Genomic DNA, 27,172 nt, shown 5'->3' on the forward strand with positions numbered 1-27,172 from the left:
CACGCCTGTAATCTCAACACTCTGGGAGGCCGAGGCATGTGGATCACCTGAGGTCAAGAGTTCAAAACCAGCCTGGCCAACATGGTGAAACCCATCTCTACTAAAAATACAAAATTAATCAGGTGTGGTGGTGCGTGCCTGTGATCCCAGCTACTTGAGAGGCTAAGGCAGGAGAATCACTTGAACCTGGGAGGTGGAGGTTGCAGTGAGCCGAGATCACGCCACTGCACTCCAGCCTGGGCAACGAGTGAAACTCCATCTCAAAAAAAAAAAAAAAAAAAAGTGAAATGCTGTGAAATCTCAAGTCCTTCTGTAAGGAGGCATTTGGGAAACACCATCCACCTATCTTCTCTTTCTCGTGTTCTAAGGGAAGTCATTGAAAAGCATGCCCGCTTCCGGCAGATGTGCAACAGCTTCTTCGTAGACCTGGTGTCCACCATGTGCTTCAAGGACAACGCTCCGCCTGAGAAGGAAGTGATTGAGAGCCTGCTCTCTCTCCTCTTCGTCCAAAAGGAGCTCTTAAGAGACGCTCCCCAGAGTAGGTTGCTTTCTTCCTGTAAACCTAGCAGCTCACTTCTTCATCTCACTTCTGCATGTCTCATGCAGTGAGCTGCCTTTCTCTTTCTGGTTTAAGGACGCCGTGAACACACAAAATCTCTCTCTCCATTCAATGATGTTGTGGATAAGACTCCTGTCATCCGCTCAGTGATACTGAAACTGCTTTTGAAGTACAGGTAAGAACAACATGGAGACTTGCTTCTAGAAAGCCCTGCCTTTTTCTCTTCATTGTGGCGTTCTCTTTGTTACCAAGTCTTCTCGTCGTGACTAGTAGGTAGTACATGATCTTGGGGAGCTTTTTCGGTGAGACACGACCTGGTTACTTGTACTGGCTGTGTATTCTGACATTGTCACATGTAGGCACATGAGTTTAGTATTCCCACAAGCACACATCTAGCAAGAAGCCAACAGTGCCGTGAAGGGACCACGGTGGTGTGAAGGACACAACTCAAGAGGGCAGAATCTGTGGGCTGAGCCTGGTTCCACAGTGGTCCAGCTTTCTGATTTTTCGGATGGTAGCTTAGAATCCTGCTCACCCTGAATGTCCTAGATGTCTTCTAAGTTTCTATTCCCCTGACCATGGGCTCTATTTCCTTGTGAAAGGATGTTGACATCCAAGAATAGTATCACCTGTGGTACTTGTATTGATCTAATATTGCAGTTCTCAAAGTGTTGGTATGGACCCTTGGGTGTGAGGTGGGTCTCTGAGGTTAAAACTATTTTAAAAATTAGATTATAAGATAAATTTGCCCTTTTTAAAACACATGTTGATGCTTATGATGTTACAAAAGCGGTGGTGGGTGAAACTGCTGGCCCCTCACGTGAACACGCAGCAGCTGTAGACATTGTTCTCTTCACCGCCATGCACACGTGGCTTTCTTCTTCATGCCAGTTTCATTCGTTTTACTAAATCTTGACTCTTGAGGATTTGATTTCTTAATGTTTTGTGGAAATGGGAAGCGCACAGAAAACACTCCCACTACGCACTGCAGTAGACAGTTGCCTCGCAGAAAATCACTCATGACAAGCCCTGAGTTATCAGCCGGCTGCCGTGTTCACGGAGCGCCACTCGTGCCGGGAGGAAGGATGCACACAATGCAGGTGTCCAGGGCTGGGTCGGCCTCTCCTGGAAATCAGCAAAGCGAGCCGGCCTCAGCCAAACAACTGACAATGTTGGTTGGTGATGATAACATTCAAGCTCTTAAGCTGAAATTGAAATTCTGAAAAGCTTATATTCTTCACTATGAGCCTGCGAGCTTTCGAATACTTAAAGATATTTTGGGGCAATTTGTGGTGATATTAATGAATATGGATTTTTTTTTTAAACGCAGAATAAAAATGTGTCAACCTTTACAAGACTTGCACAGCCCAGTGAACCAGTATTTTCCAAATGACCAATGCTTGATGTCACGAAATCTGTGGGTCAAAAAAGAAAAAATTCTATTTAAAGTATGGGCAGACTTTTTGATTTTAACGTAATTGACTGAAAAATGCATTGATACAGTTTTAGGCTCCACATTGCAATTAACCTTTAGACATGACCATTTATCACTGTTGGCACAGCATTAAGGAATAATATCCACAATGATCTGCAAAAACTATTAAAATGTTCCTCACTATTCCGAGTGTATGAGGACAGATTTTCCTCATATTATTCTCCGATATGGCGCAGCGACGGGGAGCAGAAGCAGGGCAGGCAGGCCGCTGACTTCCAGGAGCCAGGCCTCAGGGCCAGTGCAGGAATGGAAGACCAAGCCACTCTTCTCACTGATTCATGTTTTGGAAAATATGTTAAATGTTACTTAACATGTAACAGCTTTTCTGTTATTTTAAATGAATGTATATTTTTGAAACCTTTTGTTTTTAATGTCTCATAATTCCTATCATACATATTGATAATATAACTCACATAAAAGCTCTTTGAGGTTCTCAATTTTTAAGACTACAAAAGGGTCCTGAAACCAAAGTTTGAGGACAGCTGGTCTAAAATGTGAGTTTTATACTCCTCCAGTATTATGCTAAAAGGTTTTCCATAAAATCTTAGAAACTACATATATGTATGTATGTTTATACACACACACAGGACAGATGAGTGATAGATAGATGCTCTTTTTTTAGTACGGTGTGTCTCCAGATCTGAGAAAGCCAGGAATAATATTTCTCTTTCTGCAGCTTCGATGATGTAAAAGATTATATTCAGGATTACTTGACCCTGTTAAAAAAGAAAGCATTCATAATTGAAGATAAAACTGAACTGTACATGCTCTTCATCAACTGCCTGGAGGTAAGCGAACTCTCTTCCCTGAATTTCTTTTGGAAACTGAACCACATGGTTTAAAATTTACAGAATATAATTTTAGTCAGTATAATTAACAAATGCTCTGTTCCTTGCAGAAAAGAAGAAAGGTTTCCAAGACACTGCTTCTGCCTTCAGCAATGTATATATTGGCATTTATGTGCATATACATACAAAACAGAAGTCTAGGAGAATATACCACCAAAGTTAACAGTGGTTATCACTGAGTGGGGACATTGTGGATTTTTTTTATCTTCATATTTTTATATCCAAAATTTTCACAATGTACATAAATTAGATTATATAATTATTTTCCTGTGAGGAAAATTTTTCCCCTCACTTTTCCCCTCCTTCTTGCCCTTAAAATACAAAGGGATATTAGGTTTCCGTGAGTCAAGAAATTTACACTGAAACCTACAACAACATTCTTTATCCTTCTTTCCTTCATTTTCCACAGTCACACTGGCAACTGTAGAAGCTTGGGGCATCCATGTTGAAAGAATAATATCCTTTTCTTTCTTGTTGCTTGTCCCTAAGGATTCAATACGTGAGAAGACCAGTGCTTGCTCCAGAAATGATGAACTGAACCACCTAAGAGAGGAAGGTCGTTTCCTTAACACGTATTCTCCAGTAAGACGTGGCCGAGAGCCGGCCAACGAGGCCTCAGTTGAATACCTGCAAGAGGTGGCCCGGATCCGCCTCTGCCTGGACAGAGCTTCAGATTTCCTCTCGCAGCCTGAGGGAGACCCAGGCAAGCCTTCTCTGCCTTGCTTTACTTTGGGTTTAAAGACTCCGTCATTTAGAAATTCAGGAAGTATGGGAAACTAGTTCTTAGAATAGACTATGACTGGGCTTTTCCACGTCCCCTCTCCTCTGGATGTGTTTCTGTGAATGCCTGTGGGTAGGTCCTGTGCCCTCTGGTTGGCCTTGTGTCCTACAATAAATGCCCTAAGTCACCAGCTGCTCACCCACTTTCTCGTTGGCCTCTCAGGGATGGCCGAGGAGAAGCAGTGCTACCTGCAGCAAGTCAAGCACTTCTGCACCCGGGTGGAAAACGACTGGCACCGGGTGTACCTGGTGCGGAAGCTCAGCAGCCAGCGCGGGATGGAGTTCGTGCAGGGCCTCTCCAAGCCCGGCCATCCGTGCCAGTGGGTGTTCCCCAAGCAAGTCATTGAGCAGCAGGTGAGAAGTGGGGCCCGGCAGCCCACAAACATGCACCCCCAGAGCCCCATACACCCCAAACCCACACACCACCCCACCCTCACACCACCCACCAACACACCCCCACACACCACCCTCACACGCAGGGATGGTGCCACTGCTTCTGCGTTCCGCCTGCCCTCGGCATCCCCAGAGCCAGGAAAGAAACCTGCGCTTGTCTGTCTAGTCCTTTGTGTCTGTGCTTTAGCTGATTTGCCCCAGCTTATGATCATGTTACACCACCTGCTGTAGGGCCAAGGTAAGGGCACTCACCTCAGAGCTTCTTAGGCATCACTTCTCATTGAATTTCAAGGAAAGTAGAACATTTTGTGGCACAAAAGGCCACAACAGTTCAGCTACATTTAAGGTGAACTTAAATGTAGTTCAGCTTGCAAGGTGTGACCTTTTTACCTCTGGCAGGCAAGAGACAGGCAAGAGCAAGAACTAGGAATATAATCACATAAGAGGCTTCAAGGCTAGGCTGGGCGCAGTGGCTCACACCTGAAATTCCAGCACTCTGGGAGGCCGAGGTGGGCAGATCACTTGAGGTCAGGAGTTCGTCAAGACCAGCCTGGCCAACATGGTGAAACTTCGTCTCTACTTAAAAAAAAAAAAATTAGCTGGATGTGGTGGTGGGTGCTTGTAATCCCAGCTACTTGGGAGGCTGAGGCAGGATAATTGCTCGAATCTGGGAGGCAGAGGTTGCAGTGAGCTGAGACTGCACCACTGTACTCCATCCTGGGCGACAGAGTGAGGCTCTGTCCCAAAAAAACAAAAACAAAAAAAGGCTTCAAAGCCTCTCAGTGGTCCTTTCCAGATGCCCAGAAATTAACAAATTCTTATTGTCCTGGGGATACAAAAATGGTACTAAGAACCCTGGCATTGTTTGACCACCTGGGGTTTAGAGTTGACATGACTTGAGCCACCCGGCCTCAGGTGTGTGGTGCGATGCCATGAATGGAAGAAGCAAGCACCTCCCCAGGTAGCACTGCCATCGGCAGGCGTTCCCTGCACTCGCGCCTCTTCCTCTACTGCAGAGGAAGCTCCCTGTGAAGACGGCACCAGACTCCTGCCTCAGGCCAGGTCGGGGAATCCCAGCTCGGCTGCCTTTAAACCTCGAATGATCGATCACCAGGTTCCTGCACCCATTAATACGGTTCTTTGCAAAACATTCCTCCCATCGTTCACCCCCAACTAACCCCTATATTCCTGGGGCTGCAGAAGGACCACCCAGGCCAGATGGATAGGTACCTGGTGTACGGCGATGAATACAAGGCTCTCCGTGATGCTGTGGCCAAAGCTGTCCTCGAGTGCAAGCCGCTGGGCATTGAGACTGCTCTGAAGGTAGGGTGGGCCCGTGGCTTCTCTCTGATACCAGGTGGCATCCCTTGGGGCCTGCGTGTTCCCTGGTTTATGTCAAATGATGCAGGGTGGTGGACCACTGACGTGGCCCATCATGTGACACTGTATTGGAAGTCACGTGCCCACGGCCTCCAGGGTGCACCTGTCCGATGTGTGTGAACCAGTGGCTGGAACAGGACAGCTACGGCAGCTGAGCTGGGTTGACAGATTTGCTGTGTCTTGCTGATCTGCCAAGGCCATCAGCAGCATCTTTTGATTTATGTCCATTACTTCCTTTGAGACCCTGCTGGAAAACAAAGATGCTGACACAACTATTAATAGCAAATTCACATCTATATGTATTCATAGTTCAGATATGCTTGTGTGTTTAATAAAAATACATATGTTGGTGTAGTGTGGGAAGTTAAAAAATATAAAGATGTTTTTAGAATCTAACCTTTAAATTGGTCTGGTCTTGCTTCCTTTTTGAGTCCCTGTGCCAGGAAAAGAGGAAATAGAAAATCCTCTTTCTGCTCAGGAGAAGTTTCTAAGACCAGTGAAGGAGTCAGAAGAACAGATGGTGATTCCGTTGCTTCTGTCATTAAGCTGGCTGCTAAATATGCATTGAGTTTAATCTGAGAGTATTTCAGGAACTTTGTAGCCCAAAAGTTGCTCGCCAGAAGATGGCCTATGTGGGGCATGACCCCAGGTGTCCAGGCCTGGAAAAGGCTCCTTCCCCAAGGGGTGGGTTGAACAGGCTCCTTACCCGGTGGGTGGGTTGAAAAGGCGCCTTCCCCAAGGAGTGGGTTGAGGGCTGAGACACTTTTCTTTTCACAGGCAAACTTCGCGGGCCTCTGGCCCTTAGGTAGATCTGGCGGGCTGGGGCGGTGGGGGCGGGTCTCAATCCTATAATCCCAGCACTTTGGGAAGCCAAGGCGAGCAGATCACAAGATCAGGAGTTTCAGACCAGCCTGGCAAACATGGTGAAACCCCATCTCTACTAAAAGAAAAGAAAAAAAAATTCGCTGGGCATGGTGGTGGGCGCCTGTAGTCCCAGCTACTCGGGAGACTGAGTTAGGAGAATCGCTTGAACCCGAGAGGCAGAGGTTGCAGTGAGCTGGGATCGTGCCACTGCACTCCAGCCTGGGTGACAGAGCAAGACTCCATCTCAAAAAAAAAAGAAATCTGTTGAGCTTTTAAATTCTCACTTGATACCCTTGATTTTGCAGGCCTGCAAGACCCCCCAAAGCCAGCAGTCAGCCTACTTCCTGTTAACACTGTTTAGAGAGGTGGCTATTTTGTATAGATCCCACAATGCAAGCCTCCACCCCACGCCAGAGGTGAGTAACCGCCTGCAGGGCTGTGTTCAAAGTCTCAGTGTTTGGAGGGACTTTATTCAATAGAATGAAACTTATCAACACAAATCATGCCATAATTTTTTTTTATCTAGGATAGAGACTTTCAACCTTGTTATGTGGAGGAACTATTTTCTGTTTAACCCAAAGCTTGTAGAATTATAATGAAAACTAAAGCCAAGAACAAAAGATAATGTAAAACAAAATAGAATGTCAAAATTAATGCTTACATATGTGGATGCTGTGTTTGTATATGCACAATTCTCTTCTCTGCAATCTCCCCCTCAAATGGTGGTGATTTCTCCATATTTACCTCGATATTTGATGTATATCTGGTGTCAGTGTATGCCTAAGAGCAGTTCACACAATATTCTTTGATATATCTTAATGTTAAGTTTTTTTTCCTGTCAGCAATGTGAAGCTGTGAGCAAATTCATTGGCGAATGCAAGATCCTTTCACCTCCTGAGATCAGCCATTTTGCAACATCGCTCGTGGACAATTCTCTGCCATTGTTGAGGGCGGGCCCCAGTGACAACCACCTTCAGGGAACAGTGACAGAAATGGCCATTCATGCTGCAGCCATCCTTCTGTGTGGACAGAATAAAGTCTTGGAACCCCTAAAGAATCTGGCCTTCTCCCCAGCCAACATGGCGGTAAGAGTAGGCCACAATTCCATCAGCCTTCACTGGAACACCCCCTAGAGCTTGTCCCTATAGAGACCGAGCTGCAGCCATGGGAACCCTTGAGCATCTTTATCTCCTCACTTCTCTGCCTTTGTGTCACTTGATTCTTGAGCACACAAGATAGTGACAGACTTGCCTTGCCCTTTGTTATTTCACAGGGAGCTGTTCTGTTTTCTTCACAGATCGCTTCAGAAGCCCAGTAGAAGGAAAGCAGAGTTCCCTTTCTTCCTCCAGGCCTCCTGCTGAGCAGCAGCACCCAGGCGACAAGCTCACTTATCTAGCGCTCTCTCTGTTGTCTTGTTTTTCAGCATGCTTTTCTTCCAACCATGCCTGAAGACTTGCTGGCTCAAGCTCGGAGGTGGAAGGGTCTGGAGGGAGTCCACTGGTACAGTAAGTGTTGGGGTCTGGATGACCCCGCACTCCTCTCAGCTTCAAAGGGTGTCCAGATGCTATGAAGCAGTGGGTTCGACTTGGGGTCCATGTGGTTTGTGACTCAGGGTTCAAAACCACCTGCATTCTACCCGTGGCATCTGCAGAAGATGAATGGCTTGAAGGAGCTGGCACTCTGCTGGCTAGATGATCCAAACCATTTCATTTCTTTGTTGTGTGCAAAAGGCGCTCTGTGATGCACTTTTGTTTTCTGGAATAGGCCATTTTGGGAGTAGGGAGGACTGGGAACCACATCAGAGACACATTCAAAGGCCCATCACAAAACAAAGTTTTTGACACAAAGATAGCTCTTCTGAAATATATGAAATATAGAACTGGGAGACTGACTCATATAACCCATGACATGTAAATTTTGCTGTTGCCTCAGTAAATATTTTAAAACTAGTTTTTAAAGTTGTTATAAAATATGCTCATGACAAAAAAAAACCACAGAGAATAGAAAGGTCTAGAATCCTGTCCACCTCGCCTCCAAAAGTACTGCTGGTGTGGCCTATATTCTAATTGCTTTTTACTTCATAAAATTAGACTCAGACATTTTTCACTGACAACATACATTTATTAAGCTTCAGGCAGGTGTCATATAATTTAACAAATTAGTGTGGGGTGCTCTGGACACTCATTCTCATATTTTGGTCAGGGCCAGAGAGTAGAGTTAGCTTTCCCTTTTCAATGTGGGTCATTCGGTGAAACCTCATCAGCCAATGTGTGTCCTGTTCTCTTCACAGCTTGTCCCAACGGCCATCCTTGCTCCGTGGGAGAGGTGAGTCTCGGTATTTAAGATAGGGTTGGAGGGGTGGCGTGCACTCCTGGGTTGGAGGAAGGGGATCATGGGGGAGGAGAGTGAGGCTCTTGGCCTTCCAGGAGAGCACGGGCTCACCGAGGACTGCCCAGGGTGCTCTGAGCAGGGCAACATCAATGGCGCTAAGGGTTTCTAGTCCTGGGCTTCTCAGCCTCAGCACTGTGGACATGGCTCTGTGGTGCCAGCTGTCCTGTGCACTGCAGGCTGTCTGGCAGTATGCCTGACCTTGAGTCCCTGGATGCCAGGAGCACCCCCTCCTCCCAGTGTGACAGCTAAAACCAGATATTGACAAAGGTCCCCTGAGAAAGAAAATTGCTACTGGTTGGGAACTGCTGCTAGCCATTCTTTCTAGCCACTGCAGCATGGGCTCAGTGAGCCTTTTCTTGATAGAATGGCAAGGTGTTGCCTGGACCACAGGCTGCATTATTAGCCCTCAGAGGAGGTGTGGTCCAGATGCCAAAGGAAAAAGCCTCGTGTAGACTGTGCGCCATGGGGAAGAACTGTTGATGTTTCCTCTCTGGATTCCCAAGCATCTAGCCCAGAGCCCTCCATACATGGTATCTGTACTTGCAGAGCAAGAGGCTGGTGGGTTGAGCTGATACGTGGTAGTTATTTGTGCTGTTTAGTTGGTTGGTTGAGACAGTGTCTGGCCCTCTTGCCCAGGCGGGAGTGCAGTGACATGATCATTGCTCACAATCAACATTGAACTCCTGGGCTCAAGTGATCCTCCTGTCTCGGCCCCCCAAAGTTTTGGGATTATGAGCCACTGTGCCCAGCCTGATACATGTCATTTAAATAACATATATAAGAGACACAGAGGGAGAAAAACTGATACATACACTTTTCTGAGCTTCAATCACTTCCTTGTCCAAGAAATGAGACTGAAATAGATTCTATCCAAGAATGATCCCAGCTCTGAAATTCTGTGACTGGTTTGGTGTGTTATCAGCTGTGACTCTCAGTATACAGTAGCACAATATCTGATTTTGAAAAATGAGCCTTTGGAAGTAGATTATATGATTGGACTTTTTTAAATAAAAAAGTCCAAGCCAGGTGTGGTAGGTCACACCTGTAATCCCAGCACTTCGGGAGGCTGAGGCAGGTGGATTGCTAGAGCCCAGGAGTTTGAGACCGGCCTGGGCAACACGTTGGAACCCTGTCTCTACAAAAAACACAAAGCATCAGCAGGGCATGGTGGTGCATGCATGCATGCATGCATGTGGTCCTTGCTACTTGGGAGGCTAAGGTAGGGGGGATTGCTTGAGCCTGAGGAGGTCAAGGCTGTAGTGAGCCGTGATGGTGCCACTGCACTCCAGCCTGGAGGACAGAGCAAGGCTCTGTCTCATAAAAATAAATATATGAAAAAGTCCAAATGGATATAAGGAAGTCAGTTTGGAAGCTATTCTAGTATTCTTGGTATTAGATCATGAAGTGCTACAGGCTAGTGTGATAGATGGAGGAATAGAAAAAGTGCTGAATATGAGAAAGGAAGGTTGAATTTTATATATTTGTCTATAAAGTATCACTCTGGGAATAAAGCTTAAATTGTCCCACTTATTTAAAAAACAAAACAAAACAAAACAAAACAGTTCCAATTTGCCCATGTGCAACATTAGTGAGGACCTACCCTGTCCCCATGGGCTCTCCACCCACCCGAAACAAGCACACACCGGAACAGACAATCCAAGGGTGCTCACGTTCGCCAGTGATAAGGAGGTGTTCATTTGCATGATGGCGCTTGTGTATAAAATGGTACTGTTCCAGAAGTGGTTCCGAGTGCCCTCTGTCTTCACCGTAGTGTGGCAAGCCGATGGAACAGAGCACCTGCATTGACTGCCATGCGCCGATTGGAGGCATTAATCACAGACCTCAGGACGGCTTTAACCTGGTCAGGTATGTGGGTCAGGATTGTATTTCCTAAGTACTCAAACCTTGGGGTGTTGGGCTGTTTTTATTCCAGCTGATAAAGTGATACTCAAGATAGTACTAATTACTCCAGTACACGTGGACCTGTGTCATACTGAATAGCAATGCCAAAGTCCCAGCAGTCACACAGCAGGGAGGCCTCTGATCTGTTGTTGGCTCCCTGGGCCCTGAAACGCAAAGCAGGCTACACTTTCATACCTGTTAATATGAATACAGATGTCTTCCTTTTGGGCCTTGGGTGTAGCCTCTGTAGAAATATGCATGACATAAACAGATGATCTAACTCATGGGGACATCTATGTCTGCAGGACCAAAACCTGGGCATCCGTCTGTCTCAGCAGATGCCATCTCACTTGCTAGCAATCTTAGCTTCCTCCATTTTTTACTTTGAGAAAAATGAAGGAGACATAGTCCTTATGAAATACCAGACTTCAGAATCCAGATACAAATCCGACCCCACAATCCCATGCTGGGATGAGTGTGGTTCTAACTGCTCCTTTCAGAGAGTGAGTGGGACCTGCATGGGGGCTTCACATTCTGACTGTTCCCTGCAGTCACAGCTTAAGAAACTATCACAGTGTCCTCCAACCTCTAATAGTTTTGCCATTGAAAGTATCTGCCACACTGCATCTCCTGTCTGCTGGACTTTGGATCCTAGTTTTTCCTTTGGGGAAATGAGAACAATATGGACACCCATAGGATGCCGACTGTCCTCCCACACTCTAGCTGTTCTTAGCCCAACCACTCCTCTCCCGACAAAGGCTTCAGTGGAAAAGACTGGTCCAGGCCTGCATCCTAACACCCTGCCTGGGGATCAGCATCAATACCACACAAGCGCAGCCACTTGGTGCTGAGAACGCGGTGGGGTCTGGTCCGCCGGACAGGCAAGTCTGTCGTGAGAGAGACTGTTAGGATCATGGTCCAGGCTTAGTGGAACAGCAAGTGCTTCTGACATAACTCTCTTCTCAGCTGTGAGCCTCACTCCGAGTGCTGAGAATGTGCAGCCTGCCAAAGTGGCCAGCCTCAGCCTGTGTTCTCTCATTCTTTCCAGCAACAGCACAGACAGAACGCAGACCGGCCACGTGCTAGGTGACCCGCAGCAGAGAGACGTGGTGACGTGTGACCGAGGGCTGCCCCCAGTGGTCTTCATCCTTATCCGGCTACTCACTCACTTGGCTCTGCTTCTGGGAGCTTCCCAGAGTTCCCAGGTATAACCCGGTGCTGCCAAATGATGTGCTGAGTTACTCTACGAAGAACCAGCTTTCGCTTCTTCCCGGGGAGTCCTTTTGTCTCAAGTCCTAGCTGCCATCTATGCATTCTGAAGCTCATTAGTCTACAAAGAAATATCCAGGTTACACATCTCCATGTTTCCCCCTGTGGCACATGATGGTATATGGGGGAACTACTCCCCAGATTATATACAATCCATGTCAAATTAACGCTCTGTGTCTTTGGTCCACATCTGGGAGTAGAGAGGCTGACATCTTCATTATTTTACCTGTGTCTTCATTGTAGCTCTAGGGAAGAAAGAACACACTGCATAACCAAGATGGCCAACAGTACAATCTGAAGATTCTTTATCTCACTGTAATAACAGAAAAGCCAGCAGCTGCTCCGCTTGCTAGCCTTCCTTTCACCTGTTCGAATCACGTGTGGATCACTCCACAGTTTTCATCTTAGAAACCGCCTTCCGCCTCTGTGCTGGTGCTCCACTCCCCATGGCCTCTACAGGCTCACCATCTTCTCTACAAACGAGATCCCGCTAAACGCTCTGTTCCGTTGCCCCCACAGGCTCTGATAAACATCATTAAGCCTCCAGTGAGGGATCCAAAAGGCTTTCTGCAGCAGCACATCCTGAAGGACCTGGAGCAGTTGACCAAGATGCTGGGACACAGTGCCGACGAGACCATCAGTGTGGTCCACCTCGTCTTGCGCAGGCTTCTCCAAGAGCAGCACCAGCTCTCTGGCAAAAGTGAGGAAAGGGGCAGGGGCAGAGGCAGGGGCTGGGCGGGGATCACACAGCACGACGACAGCAGAAGCAGGCTCGCTCTCTTGCGGGCCACCCCACACGCAGCCAGTCTGAGCTCTGTCTGTGCTGTTGCTGGAGAGAATGAGAGAACACACAGAGAAAACCGTGTCTAGGGAAGGCGATGCCTGGAGCTGGAAAAAGGAAGCACTTTGCTTGCCCAGAGGCTGGAAGGAGCTGCTCTGTTCTCTCCATTCACCCCTGCCTGGCTAAGACCTGCAGTATTCGGGAGCGTCTGCACACAAGTGTTCAGTGTGCATATATGGGGAGTCTTCAGTGCTGAACTCAGCCCCGTAGGCCATTCCCCTGCCACGCTGGAAGCACGTGTTGTCCACACAGAGCATGTGTGTCAAAGGATCAATCACCATCACAGTTGTGTGCTGAGTAAATGTTTATATGTCCACAGTTATGTAAAAAAAAGAAAGCTATAAAATATTGTATTCACCGAGCTAACTTTCTATTTGAAAAATTTAAATTCATACAGAAAGAGAAGGTCTATAAGACAACTTAGTAAAATGGTTATCTGTGAGTGGTGGAATTAAAAGTGATTTTCTTTTGCTAATCTGCAAAAATCACAATTACCACTGTGAGGACAATATTAATTTAAAATAACAACAATAATAGCAATAAGTCCTGCCGCACGACAAGAAAATCTGCTCCCACCTCAGCTACTTCTTTGCCCGAAACTGGCCTTCCTATTTATTTTCCATTTTGAACAATCTGATTTTATTTTAAGCCTCTTATTCTGGTGGGATTTCAGCGAGGTGAGCGCACCCAGTCACACCGATGAAATGACAGAATCCCGGAAGCAGGCGGAGGGTTCCGCAGCACTCCGCATCTGTGTGGTCGGCCTCAGGGCTTGGGCGGCAGCAGCTGGGATGGCTGGCGGTGGCCCGGCCACCGTTACCACGCCCTGGGTTTTGGAGCTTCAGTTCTGTTCTTTCAGTAATTTTTTTCAAAATGGTTCTAAGATTACAATTATGTAGGGTAGAGGAATTTTTAGAGATTGACGTTATCTTCAAAAGGTCATTAAGTTGGTGGTAACAGCAGGAACTATTTCAAAATACTTAATTTAGAAATCTCTTACCTCAAAATGAGTATGTTATTTCTATTAAACACTTATTTAGTGTTTATTATACGCAGACTGCTGTGTTCTTTGTGCCTTGGGTAACCTACACATTTGGAGTTTTTTTGTAGGGTTTTTAAATTTTGACACAAGATTGTCAACCAAAGAAATGAGGAACAACTGGGAAAAGGAAATCGCAGCTGTGATTTCTCCTGAACTGGAGGTGAGCAGTAAGTGGGGATAGCTGTGTTGCTGCTCTGTCCAGAAAGGAAGGGTCCCGGCGTCTGCTGAATGCTCCAAGCCTGTTGCCCCTCATAGCGGTGCCAGCAAGAACCTTTGGCTGAGCCCCAGATTCTGATGCTCCCCGCCTCAAGTCACTCCGTCCTCCTCCTGTCCCCAAGTGCTTTTCCCTCCTGCAGCTGGTCATGAAGCCAGTCCGAGGAATTCCTGGGAATCCAGCAAGTGCAGGCAGTACTTTTCTCTCCATTACTTTTTACAGCAGAATGTAATGTACAAGGTAGAGAAATAAACTATCACATATATATACCCACTAAAAATGAACTGACAATCATAGATTAATTACTCGTCTAGCAGCCAGAATGTTACTAAGAGTAATATAGATTTCTGAATCTCATTCTGTTTGGGGAGACATACATCTATAAACAAAGAACACTGAAATTAGATCAAAGGGAATACCTGATTACATGCTCAGAGCAGGGGATAAATGCCCTAATATGCAGACACCCACCGGTGGAGTTACTGGGTGTTCCAATCTGTTTGTAGCAATACCTCACTTCCAGAATTCTGTTTCATTTTCTCCATCCAGCATCTAGATAAAACCCTTCCCACCATGAATATTCTCATCAGCCAAGATAAGCGTATCAGCTCTAACCCTGTGGCCAAAATAATATATGGTGACCCAGTGACCTTCCTGCCCCACCTGCCCCGGAAAAGTGTGGTCCATTGCTCTAAGATTTGGAGCTGCAGAAAAAGAATTACAGTTGAGTACCTCCAGCACATTGTGGAACAGAAAAATGGCAAAGAAAGAGTGCCCATCCTCTGGCATTTCCTGCAGAAGGTATGTCTGGCTCACTGTGGCTCCTTCCCTTTTTCGGTGCCGAGTTCCCCAGGAGACCTGAAGGCCCTGGGCTTTTACATAGTATAATCATTCCTAAAGACAGAACATCTTAACAGTCTATTTCAATTATTTGATTTTGAATAGAATGTAGAAGACTCAGGGCTAGAGATTTTCATACATATCAAACCATACGATTGCCAGAAGCATAAAGTCACAGACGAAATACATACCCAGGTTGGGATTAGCAGTGACCTGTGGGGAAGCTGGAGGCTAGGAGAGGACCTCCCCCCATCACTCAGCCAGACAGAAAAGGATGCAGCTCTTTCCCAGCCGCTGGGTTCCTCTCTGTCCGCAGTGCCGGAGCATGGGCAGATCAAACAAAACTCCTCCCTGCGCCCAAGCATCAAGGCGTAGATGGAAGATGGGAGTGAGTGGGTGTGCGCTGGCGGTGGTGGGGTACTGGGGAGCAGTCAAGTGTACTGGTCGCATTTGCTGGAATCAGAAATGTACTTTTCTAACTTTCATCCATTTGCAGTTTCATTTTCTACAATAGACTGTCTAATCATTTCTCTCCATGGACTAGTATTTGCTGTCTCGCAAGGATGATGATCTGGAAACTTCTGTTGGTCAGTTGAGGAGTATTAGTTCACAGTGACAGGAAGGACTTCCCATCGATGCTGTGGTCTCTCTCTGAGACGCAGTTTCATCACATCAAAGATGCTCAGACCCTAGGTCTTCGGAAGGACACCCAGGAACGAGGCCAGCCCTCGCTGCCGAAGCCCGGGGTCTCTGCTTTCAGCAGCGTCTCTCCGCACCGTGGGCCCGAGGGACGGGTCTCCTTCATCAGCCTGTGGTGGACGCCGCTGATGCGTCAGCTCCGTAGAGCCTGGGCTCCCTCTTCTCCGTCCTCCATTTCTGACACACTGCACTGTCCATAGACTTGTGGGAAGAACGGGAGGACCCTTTTCCCATTTTCAAGCTCCATGCTGTATCGCAGGAAATGACACTGACCAGATGAAGCTACAAATACAAGTCTCCCAGCCAGTCTCAAAGTCTGTATCCCCAATAACATTTTTTAGGTAAATAAAAATTGTTACCGGGTGGTCTTCCCTTCTCCAGGAAGCAGAGCTGAGGCTGGTAAAGTTCCTGCCTGAGATTTTGGCCCTGCAAAAAGGTCTAGTGAAGCGGTTCCAGAACGTCCCGCAAGTTGAATACAGCTCCATCAGAGGCTTCCTCAGCAGCCACAGCTCAGGTAGACCAGGACTGTCCCGCGTCTGGTGGTTCGAAAGGATCACTGCATAGGGGGACAGGGTGGGGAGGAGGGAGGAGGCGCTGATGGGGGCTCTACAGCCTAAGCAGGGCGGGGGGAGGTGCTGACGGGGGCTCTACAGCCTAAGCTGGGGGTGGGGAGGTACGGATGGAGGCTCTACAGCCTAAGCTCTCAGCATGCGGTAAAGGGTGCTTGAACCCCAAAAACATATTAGAAACCTTCACCAGAGCTGAAAAGCGCCTCCCTCTTTAGCTCCTCAAACTCGGCTCACTGCTTCAAACAGCGCCTCAGACATGCCCATGACTGTACAGAGCAGCAAAGACGGGCTCTCGGCAGAGCATGTAACTAGGGTGGTCTGGCCCTTGCAGGGGGGCTGCTGTCACGGCTCTTAAAAAGTATTCTGTTCAACAGAGGGGCTGAGGCAGCTACTTCAGAAGAGAATCACAATCTTCCTCTCAACATGGAACAAACTGAGGAGATCGCTTGAGACGAACGGTTAGTGTCCTGTCCCTCTGTACCACTAAGCATTCCAGGAGAGCCTGGTCTGAAGGCTCTTACCAGCCTGACTCGGCCCATCCCTGTCAACACACAGAATTGTGTTTGTTTTTTTGTTTTTGAGATGGAGTCTCACTATGTTGCCAGGCTGGAGTGCAGTGGCTCCATCTCGGCTCACTGCAATCTCCGCCTCCCGGATTCAAGCAATTCTCCTGCCTCAGCCTCCAGAGTAGCTGGGATTACAGGCACATGCCACCACGCCCAGCTAATTTTTTTTTTTTTTGTATTTTAGTAGAGACGGGGTTTCACCATGTTGCGCAGGCTGGTCTCAAACTCCTGAGCTCAGGCAGTCCACCTGCCTCAGCCTCCCAAAGTGCTAGGATTACAAGCGTGAGCCACCACGCCCAGCCAGCACTGTGTTAATGCTTAATGTGTGTCTCTTTTGATGGTGGTTGTCTGGATAAGTAAAATAACGTGTCAGGAAAATAAACCCTCAGTCCTCTTCAGTCCCTAAATATGGCATCAAAAGGGAGCTGAAAGCATTTGAAACTCTATCAGTATACGGGGGCAGAACCGAGACCCAGCTCTCTGTGGAGCTGATGGCTTCTGCACCCTCCTCCCCACGCCTGGATTCTGTGAGGGTAGGAACTCCTCTCTGCTTAAGAATAATCCTGTCGTTTAAAGGCGAGATCAACCTACCCAAAGACTACTGCAGCACTGACTTGGATCTGGACGCTGATTTTGAGATCCTCTTGCCACGCCGACGGGGCCTGGGCCTCTGTGCTACCGCTCTTGTCAGCTACTTGATTCGCCTACACAATGAAATTGTCTACGCGGTGGAAAAACTCTCCGAGGGAAACAATAGGTGTGTGCACGAGCCAACAGGAAATGGTGCCTGCTCAGCCTGGGGTCCCTGAGCCCAGTGGGCAGACATAAGCAAGCTTCAGCCCCTTCCCTAACAGACACTCACTCCTTCAGCCGCCCTCACCAGCGACCCACCCCATACTTGGGTATGGTTTTCCTCTGCTCCAACTGTGAGAAATCAAGTAGGAGCCAGCTCCCTGCAATGTGGAGCCCTCGGCCCGCAAGCCCAGCCTGGACGCTGAACGCTGTCTTTCTGCCCCTCAGCTATTCCGTGGATGCCGCCGATGTCACTGACCTGCATGTCATCAGTTACGAAGTAGAGCGGGACCTGACTCCACTGATTCTCTCCAACTGCCAGTACCAGGTGGAGCAGGGCAGAGAGACCCTGCAGGAGTTCGACCTGGAGAAGATTCAGCGGCAGATCGTCAGCCGCTTCCTCCAGGGCAAGCCCCGGCTGAGCCTCAAGGTAGGGCTGACTCCCGCCACTGCTGCTCATTTGGTCGGTGTGTCTGTTGTGAACAAGCAGCCCTTGGTGTGTTTCTCACAAGAGGGAAGCAGCACCTCACCCCGCAGTCTGGTCTGCAGGGCTCTCCTGCAGGGCCATCTGCACCTCAGTCCCCCAAGGGACTGTTGAAGTCTTTTTTTTTTTTTTTTTGAAACAGGGTCTCACTCTGTCGCCCAGGCTGCAGGGCAGTGGTGCCGTCTTGGCTCACTGCAACCCCCCTCCATCTCTGGGCTCAAGCGATCCTCCCACCTCGGCTTCCCAAGTAGCTGAGACCACAGGTGTGCACCACCACGCCCAGTTAATTTGTGTATTTTTTGGTAGAGATGGGGCTTCACCATGTTGCCCAGCTGGTCTCGAACTCTTGGGCTCGAGGTATCCACCCACCACCTTGGCCTCCCAAAGTGCTGGGATTACAGGTGTGAGGCACTGCACCTGGCTGACTGTTGAGGTCTTGATGGCCTCATCATCTAGGTTTTTCTACCAGTTAATGGCACTACCACCCCCACAGCCCCTCCTCCTTCAGCCTCCATGGGTAACCTGCCAGCAGGTGCGATTAGCTGTGCCTTCTGTGTGTCCTCACCTGACTGCCAAAGCCCACTCTGCAGTTAAAAGCATCCTGTAAGTTGGACTGCTAGCCACTCCTAACTGGTCCCCACCTCCAGGTTCTTCAGTCCATGGCCCAAAACCCACATCTGCCTTTCTTCTTTCTGTGCCAGATGGCCCTGCCTGGCCTCTCACGGCATACGGGATAAAGCAGACACTGTTGTCTGGTATGGAGGCCCTGTAGCTCAGCCTAGCCCAACCTTCCAGCCCTGCCTCCAGCCACGTAGCCCATTTCCCTGCACTGCATCCCGTGACCTCACGCATTGGAGCCACACGGCAGGCACTTTCCCATCTCTGCTCTTTCACCTGGACAGCACTTGTTCCTTCCAGCTACAGTCAAATCTACTGTACTTATGTACGGTACCACCTGCAACTAGGCCAGGAACTGTGAGAGCCCATGGCTGTTTTTCATTCATTCTCACAGCCGTGTCCTCTGGCAGAGTGATTGCCTGTGCATGGTCTGTGCCTTTAGTGACTGAATGAATAAATGAATGGGATATGCACAGATACCTGTTGCCCTAGCACGTCCTGTGGCGAAGCCGGCCACGATGACGTGCCAATATCTTGTCATGTAATTGGCCGTGGGGGCTCGCTGGATTCCCGGTTGTGTTCCTATTTCCATAGATGGTGGGTTAATGACAGGGGGCGCTCTTTGCCGAGGGATACACTGGGCAGTGCGGCACTACGCTGGAGTTCCGGCTGCAGATTCTGTTTGTCATCTGATGGAAATGTCCATAATGGATTTTAAAAACCTTTTTTCTTTCTCAATTTAGGGAATACCCACTCTGGTATACAGACACGACTGGAACTACGAACATCTCTTTATGGACATCAAGAACAAAATGGCGCAGGTGATCCCGATAAACCTTATCCTTTGCATGGGGCTTTCTGCCTTCTCAGTGTGTTTTCCTCCATGTTAGGCCTACTCCAGCCTTGCCCCAGGTGTTTGCTGTGAGCCGCAGTTTCTGCGGCCTCCCTGAGGACCCCAGGGTGCTCCTTAAGAGCCCAGTGCTCTTTGCGGAGGGCAAGCAAGACAGCAAATCAGCAGGTTTTCTTGTAGAGTAAAAGCAGATTGACATCTTGTGGGTTTGATTCTCAGAAATGATGTCATGGCCATGCCTGCTGAAGCGGAAAGTCCATGGAACCAGTTTGTTCCTGCTCTCTGCATGCCAGTATTGATAGGTAGACCTGTGTGTCTCCGTGGCCTCCAGGGTTGTTTGAAGATTCACTGCCCTTGTATCTATTTCTATGGAAAGTCTGGAAAACTGCCTGTACACAGTGCGCCCAAGTGTCACCTGTTAGCTGACCCCACACGTGGCTTGGGCAGTGAAGGGGCTCAGCTCTCTTACCAGGGGGTGAGACACCAGAAACCCAGCCCACAGACATCCCTCCCTGCTTTTCATTTCCCAGGACTCCCTCCCCAGCTCGGTCATTAGTGCCATCAGTGGACAGCTGCAGTCCTACAGCGATGCCTGTGAAGCGCTGTCCGTCGTAGAAGTCACTCTGGGGTTTCTGAGCACAGCTGGTGGGGATCCAAACATGCACCTGAATATGTATATTCAAGACGTCCTGAGAATGGGTGATCAGACGACTCACGTGTCAAAGGTGGGTCTCACGCCGAAAAAGAAATCAGCACAGCCCCTCACCCTCGTCTCCTGCTTCCTGCGAGGGATAGGAGCATTCAGGGAGTGCCACTCTAGGTGCTCCTGAAAAGGACGGGGAGACAAGAACAACCGCTCACCCAGTCAGTCCAGCGTAAACAGGACACACCAGGGACAGCAGAGACAGACACATGCTAGAAATGCCAGCAGTCTAGATAGAGCCCAAATGTGACTGAGTACATGAGGCCCCTGCAAACTGTGTGATGTGAGTGGACTCTGAGGTGCCACAGGAGGGAAGGTAGATAGGACAGAGATGGCCTTCACAAGGAGGGAGATCACATTAGTACAGGGCAGAACGAAGAGAAGAATGCCTGTGTGGAGAGCACTCGGGCTCCCTGGCACATGGCATGAGTGGGGGTGTGAGACCTCAGCCCCCATTCAGGAATTCTGTTCCTTCTGCAGGCCTTAGACAGATGCCAGTTAAAACACACCATTGCCCTCTGGCAGTTCCTGTCTGCTCATAAGTCTGAACAGCTGCTGCGGCTGCAGAAAGTAAGTCTGGTCTCTTCCTCTCCGCCGGACAGAGGGACTGCGCTCCCTTCTCCCTGCAGTCTTTAATGCTTCATTTGCTCTTCCGTCGTTTTAGGAGCCATTTGGGGAAATCAGTTCAAGATACAAAGCAGATCTGAGCCCAGACGATGCTAAGCTCCTCAGCACATTCCTAAATCAGATTGGCCTAGACGCCTTCCTGCTGGAGCTGCACGAAATGATCATCTTGAAACTAAAGAACCCCCAAACTGAGGGGAGCTTCAACCCTGAGTGGAGGTATGGATTTGCACACCTGCGGGGCGGGGCAGACACAATGTTCTGCCGTCTCTCCTGTGATCTTCCATAGACACAGAAGTAGTTATTTTCTTACCACAAGATCCCATTTCCTGCTTTTTGCCATTACCGGGGCACCTTAGGACTAGCTTTTTGGTTTTAATCTCTGCTGGGTTTTCTTTAAGCAAGTACACAAGTTTTTCAGACAAGAGTCTTGCTCTGTTACCCAGGCTGGAGTGTGGTGGAGCAATCTCAACTCACTGCAACCTTGGCTCACTGCAACCTCCGCCTCCTGGGTTCAAGTGATTCTCGTGCCTCAGCCTCCTAAGTAGCTAGGACTACATGTGTGTACTAACATGCCTGGCTAATTTTTATATTTTTAGTAGAGACAGAGTTTCACTATGTTAGCCAGGCTGGTCTTGAACTCCTGGCCTCAAGTGATCTGCCCGCCTCGGCCTCTCGAAGTGCTAGAATGAAAAGGCGTGAGCCACCACACCCAGCCTACAAGTCATATATTCTAATTTTTACAAGTAGACTATGTCAAAGAGAGGTACATTTTAAATCTGATACTAGGCCGGGAGTGGAGGCTTACCCTGCAATCCTAGCACTTTGGGAGGCTGAGGTGGGTGGATCACCTGAGGTCAGGAGTTCAAGACCAGCCTGGCCAACATGGTGAAAACACAAAAATTAGCCAGGCGTGGTGGCACTCCCCTGTAGTCCCACCTCCTCAGGAGGCTGAGGCAGGAGAATTGCTTTAACCTGGGAGGTGGAGATTGCAGTGAGCCGAGATCGCACCACTGCACTCCACAATCCAGCCTGGGCAACAGAGGGAGACTTCGTCTCAACAGAGGGAGACTTCGTCTCAAAAAAAAAAAAAAAAGTGTATGAGAATACTCAACATTGGATATTATCCATGTTTTACAATGTTGCCAATCTAATGGCCAAAATGCTATCTCATTTTCACTTGTATTTTCCCATTTACCGTGAGGCTGAACACGTTTTTTATATTCATCAGCCATTTGTATATCATCCTCTGAATTGCCTTTATTTATTTTTCATTTTTTGAGACAGTGTCTCACCCTCACCCAGGCTGGAGTGCAATGGTATGATCTCAGCTCACTGCAACCTCTGCCTCTTGGGTTCAAGCGATTCTCCTGCCTCAGCCTCCTGAGTAGCTGGGACTACAGGCATGTGCCTGCCCAGCTAATTTCGTTGTATTTTTAGTAGAGACGGGTTTCACCATGTTGACTAGGCTGGTCTCAAACTCCTGACCTCAAGTGATCTGCCCGCCTCGGCCTCCCAAAGTGCTGGGATTACAGGTGTGAGCCACCGCACCCGGCCTGTCCTCTCTTTTTGTGCTTTCACACACTTGTTCACCAGTTTAGGTGTGAAGGATTTAACTTGACGTTTTCCTGACTAGATCATCAAACTCCAGTCTTCCTCACCAATATGTTTCCTATTTGTTATTTTCCTCCACTATGCTATGTGGCATATACCTATATACATGTATGTTATTTGAACCTATTCAATAAGTCTTTACTAGCCTGTACTTTTCATGTACATAAAAAAGATCCCTTTCCTAGAGAATTTCCCATCTTTTGTTAATGAAAAACATGTGATAGAATACAAGGTTTTTTGAATGGTGAGGCCTTGTTTAGCAACCCTATAAATAAACATCACCTTGCTAGAGGGCCTAAAGTCACATGAAGGGGCCGGCACGGTGCTCCGTGGGCTTCTATCGTGTTTGTGTACTGCATGTGGGAAGCAGCAGTCAGGAACCAGAGCCTTCAACCCAGGATGCTAGTCTCAGTTCAGGAACTCAGGTGATTGACCTTAAACTGCTCCTCAGGATTTGTTTTTTTTGGTTGTTGTTTTGTTTTTTTGTTTTTGAGACGGAGTCTCGCTCTGTCGCCCAGGCTGGAGTGCAGTGGTGCGATCTCAGCTCACTGCAACCACCACCTCCCGGGTTCAAGTGATTCTCTTGCCTCGGCCTCCCAAGTAGCTGGGATTACAGGCACCCGCCGCCATGCCTGGCTAATTTTTGTATTTTTAGTTTCTCCATGTTGGCTAGGCTGGTCTGGAACTCCTGACTTCAAGTGATCCACCCGCCTCAGCCTCCCGAAGTGCTAGGATTACAGGTGTGAGCCACTGCGCCCAGCCTAGGATTTTAAGTCTTAATGAGCATTTTGGTTCTGCTGATGACAACAGGAAAAACTGACATGAGGGGACTGACTGGTCCCCTTATGTTATATGGGAGACTTTTTTTTTTTTTTTTTTTGAGATAGGATCTCACTGTGGCCCAGGCTGGAGTGCAGTCGTGCAATCTCGGCTCGCTGCAGCCTCTACCTCCTGGGCTCAAGTGATCCTCCCACCTCAGCCTCCTAAGTAGCTAGGACTATAGGCATACACAACCACATGCCCAGCTAATTTTTGTACTTTTGCTAGAGACAGGGTTTCGCCATGTTGCCCAGGCTGGTCTTGAACTCCTGAGCTCCAGTGACCCACCCGCCTCAGCCTCCCACAGTGCCGGGCTTACAATACATGAGCCACTGTGCTGAGGAGACTGTTTTCAATGCTCTCTTATTCTTTCGTTTTTCAGCCTGAGAGACACTCTGGTAAGTTACATGGAAACTAAAGAAAATGAAATTCTTCCTGAAATGGAATCTCAGTTCCCAGAAAAGATACTGCTCGCCAGCTGTGTCTCAGTGTGGAAAACAGCTGCTGTGCTGAAACGGGATCGACAAATGAGATAGAATTATTTCCTCAGCTGTCTTCGGATGGCGTGGGAGAGAAGGCTCCTCTCTCCTCTCCTGCGGTGTGGACTTCATCACGGACTGGTGCTTTTGCATTCAGAAGGAAAGCTGTCAGCATAGTACCGAATTCAAGACCAAGGCGTGCTACATGAGCTGACAGCTTTTTGAAGGCCGAGCTGTTTCTGGACCATGTGTGTACATGTTCTGAAACTTTCTCATGAGTACTGTCCATTGGGAGATGACAATGAAGATTAGATGAAATTGGAAATAAACCAATACTGTTTACATTCCAAGAGACAAGTAGCTCAGCCACACTCGCAGCAATGATCTGTGCCTGCTCGCCTCTGGCACTGCCCACCCCTTTTTTTCTAACTCTGTACTCACAGAAGAAAATCTCATTTTCTTCTTTCTTCCATTCCCTTAAATTCTGAGTATTGTACATAGATTTCTGGGTTTCCAAGATGATGTGGAAAACTGCCAGACTGTTTTTCGTCTTCTCACAAAGACAAGAAAAATCAGGGCATTTTGTGAGTGCCTTAAGATCAAACTAACCAGATCTGACCCACGCCCTCCCAATGAGTCACAGACCGATTTCAGAGGGTCAGAGCCAAAAGCCTCACTGTGAAAAGCACTGGACTTGGACCAGGGACACCATCAGGGCCTTGGTTTCCTCATGCTTAAAATGGAGAGTGGACTAATCACCAAAGATTCTTCTGATCTAATATTTTGAAATTGTAAGAGAAAACTAGATGACTGTAAACTCGGTCACAGGCCTGGTTCTGGCAGTTCTTTGGGGAGTTTTTGTGGCATTATGCCCAATAAACATGCAGTCTCAGCGTGCTCTCGCTTGTGTGAGTATGTAGTCCTTTGTGTGGTTCTCGGCCATGGCATAAAAACTGAGACTCAGCACATCAAAATCAGTTACGTTTCCGAAAGAGGGAAGAGTCCCTGGGTCCGGATCTCGTGCTGCTTTTCTCACTGAAGTGTTGCCTTTTTTCTTTCCAAAATCTGCTTTGATACTTAGGACCTCTCTGGACTAATTTCTCTTCCTAGACAGCTCAGCACAGCTGTTGATAAGTTAGAGGCAGTATCCTTAATATTCATTCTAAACGAGTTAACGACTTAACTTGAAATTGGGCCCAAGGAGTGAGAGCTACAAAAATAGAAAATGCTTGTTCAGGACTCAGCCATGCACACCTTGCGCAGCGCTGGCAGGAGGCACGGAAGGAGCTGTGCTCCGTTCTCCTCACTATGATGGTGCCGCCACAGGGTCTGATGAAGGGCAGAGTGACCCAGACTGCAGGCAGGAACTGACTTACACAGTCTCTGGCATTTAGTCATCCGTGATTGTTTTATCATTCTGGACTGTGCAGCGCCACCTGCCACCGAGATCTGCATTCCGACTGCCTGTGAGCGGGTGTGGGGGCCAGGGGCTGGCCTGCTGAAGTCTTCAAACTTGCACTCGGAGCTCCTTTGATACCTCAGGGCTGGCCGTGAGGTGGCAGCTCACACCCAGACTCGCTTGGCCACACCTCAGCAGCAGGGAGTCCACTGTCAGCCTCTTTCTGTTAAGGCTTTTTTTTTTCCTTTGGCCTGGGAATTTTTCCCATTTTTATGAAGAGTTTTAAACTGTTTCATTTTGTACGCTGTGCTTCAAAGCCTTAACTGTCATATCTTGCATTATGTTGTTTGTACATAAATATACTGGCCTAGCAGAGGCAAAACAAAGTGAATTTTATTTTACTTGTCATACCTGTCTTAATAAACCAGAGTTTTGCTGCTAAAGAACCCTCCTCTCTGGGGGCAGAGCTTCTATTTATGGCACATAGACATCAACGAGGCTTTTGGGAATCGTTTCTGTTGTTTGTGGAAATGTCCTTTAGAAGCACCCATGAAGAAGTATGTCCAGACTGTTCAGACAGAAAGCACGCTCTGCCGTCGAATGTGAGATGGTAAACTTTTCCTCTGGACAAGATGACAGCAGCCCGGCGACTCCACAGTGGAGCTGAGCGCCACTCCCTGGAGCCGGTCTGGGACTGAAATGCTTACAGCTCAGCCTCAGAGAGGAGTCCCCTGTGCCCTGCCTAAAATGACTTCACTGCAAACAGCAGGGCTGCAGCTAACAGGAGTACAGGTAGGAGCTAACTAACTTCACTCATGAGTCCACTTGTGGGGTGAGAGATAAACAGTAAGCCTTCCAGGAGCCCACTTACGTTTGAGTGCTAAAAATGCCCCTTTAGGGGGAAAATTGCATTTTCTCTTCCAAAAAGGAAAGGCTCTTCCAGGCGAGAAGAAGAGGCATGCTGGCCTGCACGGGAACACTCGCTTTGTCTGCCCTGCGCCAGCCTCACCTCACCCTGCAGTTTCTGTTTCCGCCATGGATGCCTCATCACCGACCCTGACCTTCCCCCTCCCAACCCTTTATTCATCCTCACTCCGGCTCATACCCGCTTCCCTGGACAGTTCCCTGCTGCAGAGTTCTTTCTGCTTTCAGCCCTACCTTGGTGGTGATTTACCTAAAAATCTTCACAACTGATTATATCCTCTTCAAGACCTGACTGTGAAAATATTAGTCGAGTGTGCACACCTGTAATCCCAGCTACTTGGGAGGCTGAGGTGTGAGGATTGCTTGAGCCTGGGAGTTTGAGGCTGCAGTGAGCTATGATCGCACCGCTGCACTCCAACCTGGGTGACAGAGTGAGACCCTGTCTCAAAAAAAGAATAAAATAAAATCACATAAGGACATTATTGTGTGTGCAAATTATTTACCTTTCATTAATAGTTACAAGACTTTGTCGTGTGTTAGCTGAGACGGGTATGAGCTATTTCAGTTATTCCTATATATTCAGGCAATTCCAATTTAGAAACAAACGTCCAGTGATAAATATTGGGGCTCAGGGCCAAGTAGGTAAAGCCACCCAAGTCTAGCCATGCCCACATGCACTAATGTGCTTAAGGAAAACAGCTCTGATTTGATACATAAAGTGTGAAGTGTAATAAGGTTACATAACTGAGGAGGTGGCCAGAGAAAACCTGAGCCTTGAGCTGAATAACAATACAAGCCATGATTAGCATTTATATTGTATTCTGCATTATTCTCATCCCATCACGTTCATTCATTAAGTTCAACCATTAGCATTATGAATCCTGTTTCCAGCTGGAAAAACAAGCACCAGGAAAGTGCATTTTCCCCAAGAGAGCAACTTTGGTCAAAAGTCACACCTAATCACCCTCGCTGTAGGACAGCCCTTTTGAGGAGGTGAGGGTGTATGGGGAGGCAACCTGGGGCTGAAGCAGAGGGAAGAGGAGAGGCCCTGGGTCCAGCAAGTGCTCCACCAGGCTGCCCCTGCTCAGGTGCTCCACAGCCCATAAAAAACACCTTCAGCCCTACTGCACCTCCCCTCACACCTAAACTTACTAAAAGGGTCCTACTAAGGGAAGAGACCACCCCTCATATTGTCTTATGCCCAATTTCTGCCT

At 48.1% G+C, this 27,172-nt stretch overlaps 1 protein-coding gene across 12 annotated transcripts in view; it reads left to right on the top strand.

Annotated features, from left to right (window-relative positions):
- Window positions 1–26,437, top strand: part of RNF213 (ring finger protein 213) — a 133,555-nt gene extending 107,118 nt beyond the window's left edge. For 7 of the 12 annotated variants that reach the window (XM_045375697.3, XM_074020803.1, XM_045375696.3 and 4 more), the window contains 24 exons: window positions 369–538; window positions 635–734; window positions 2,731–2,842; window positions 3,392–3,605; window positions 3,846–4,036; window positions 5,276–5,398; window positions 6,625–6,735; window positions 7,162–7,404; window positions 7,743–7,824; window positions 8,610–8,644; window positions 10,482–10,576; window positions 11,661–11,817; window positions 12,401–12,581; window positions 13,833–13,924; window positions 14,528–14,779; window positions 15,899–16,031; window positions 16,461–16,544; window positions 17,229–17,409; window positions 17,673–17,874; window positions 19,290–19,367; window positions 19,927–20,121; window positions 20,580–20,669; window positions 20,764–20,942; window positions 23,539–26,437. In XM_045375697.3, the coding sequence (XP_045231632.2) occupies window positions 369–538; window positions 635–734; window positions 2,731–2,842; window positions 3,392–3,605; window positions 3,846–4,036; window positions 5,276–5,398; window positions 6,625–6,735; window positions 7,162–7,404; window positions 7,743–7,824; window positions 8,610–8,644; window positions 10,482–10,576; window positions 11,661–11,817; window positions 12,401–12,581; window positions 13,833–13,924; window positions 14,528–14,779; window positions 15,899–16,031; window positions 16,461–16,544; window positions 17,229–17,409; window positions 17,673–17,874; window positions 19,290–19,367; window positions 19,927–20,121; window positions 20,580–20,669; window positions 20,764–20,942; window positions 23,539–23,692 (3,454 nt within the window). In that variant the 3' untranslated portion in view covers window positions 23,693–26,437. Of the gene's footprint in view, window positions 1–368; window positions 539–634; window positions 735–2,730; window positions 2,843–3,391; window positions 3,606–3,845; window positions 4,037–5,091; window positions 5,399–6,624; window positions 6,736–7,161; window positions 7,405–7,742; window positions 7,825–8,609; window positions 8,645–10,481; window positions 10,577–11,660; window positions 11,818–12,400; window positions 12,582–13,832; window positions 13,925–14,527; window positions 14,780–15,314; window positions 16,032–16,460; window positions 16,545–17,228; window positions 17,410–17,672; window positions 17,875–19,289; window positions 19,368–19,926; window positions 20,122–20,579; window positions 20,670–20,763; window positions 20,943–23,538 lie in introns of those variants that run through there. The other 5 variants (XR_012426302.1, XM_045375698.3, XM_045375701.3 and 2 more) reach the window with 5 other exon arrangements.
- The last annotated feature ends 735 nt before the right edge of the window (window positions 26,438–27,172 follow it).

The sequence above is a fragment of the Macaca fascicularis genome, chromosome 16 (assembly GCF_037993035.2).
Source record: "Macaca fascicularis isolate 582-1 chromosome 16, T2T-MFA8v1.1".
Taxonomy (NCBI): domain Eukaryota; kingdom Metazoa; phylum Chordata; class Mammalia; order Primates; family Cercopithecidae; genus Macaca; species Macaca fascicularis.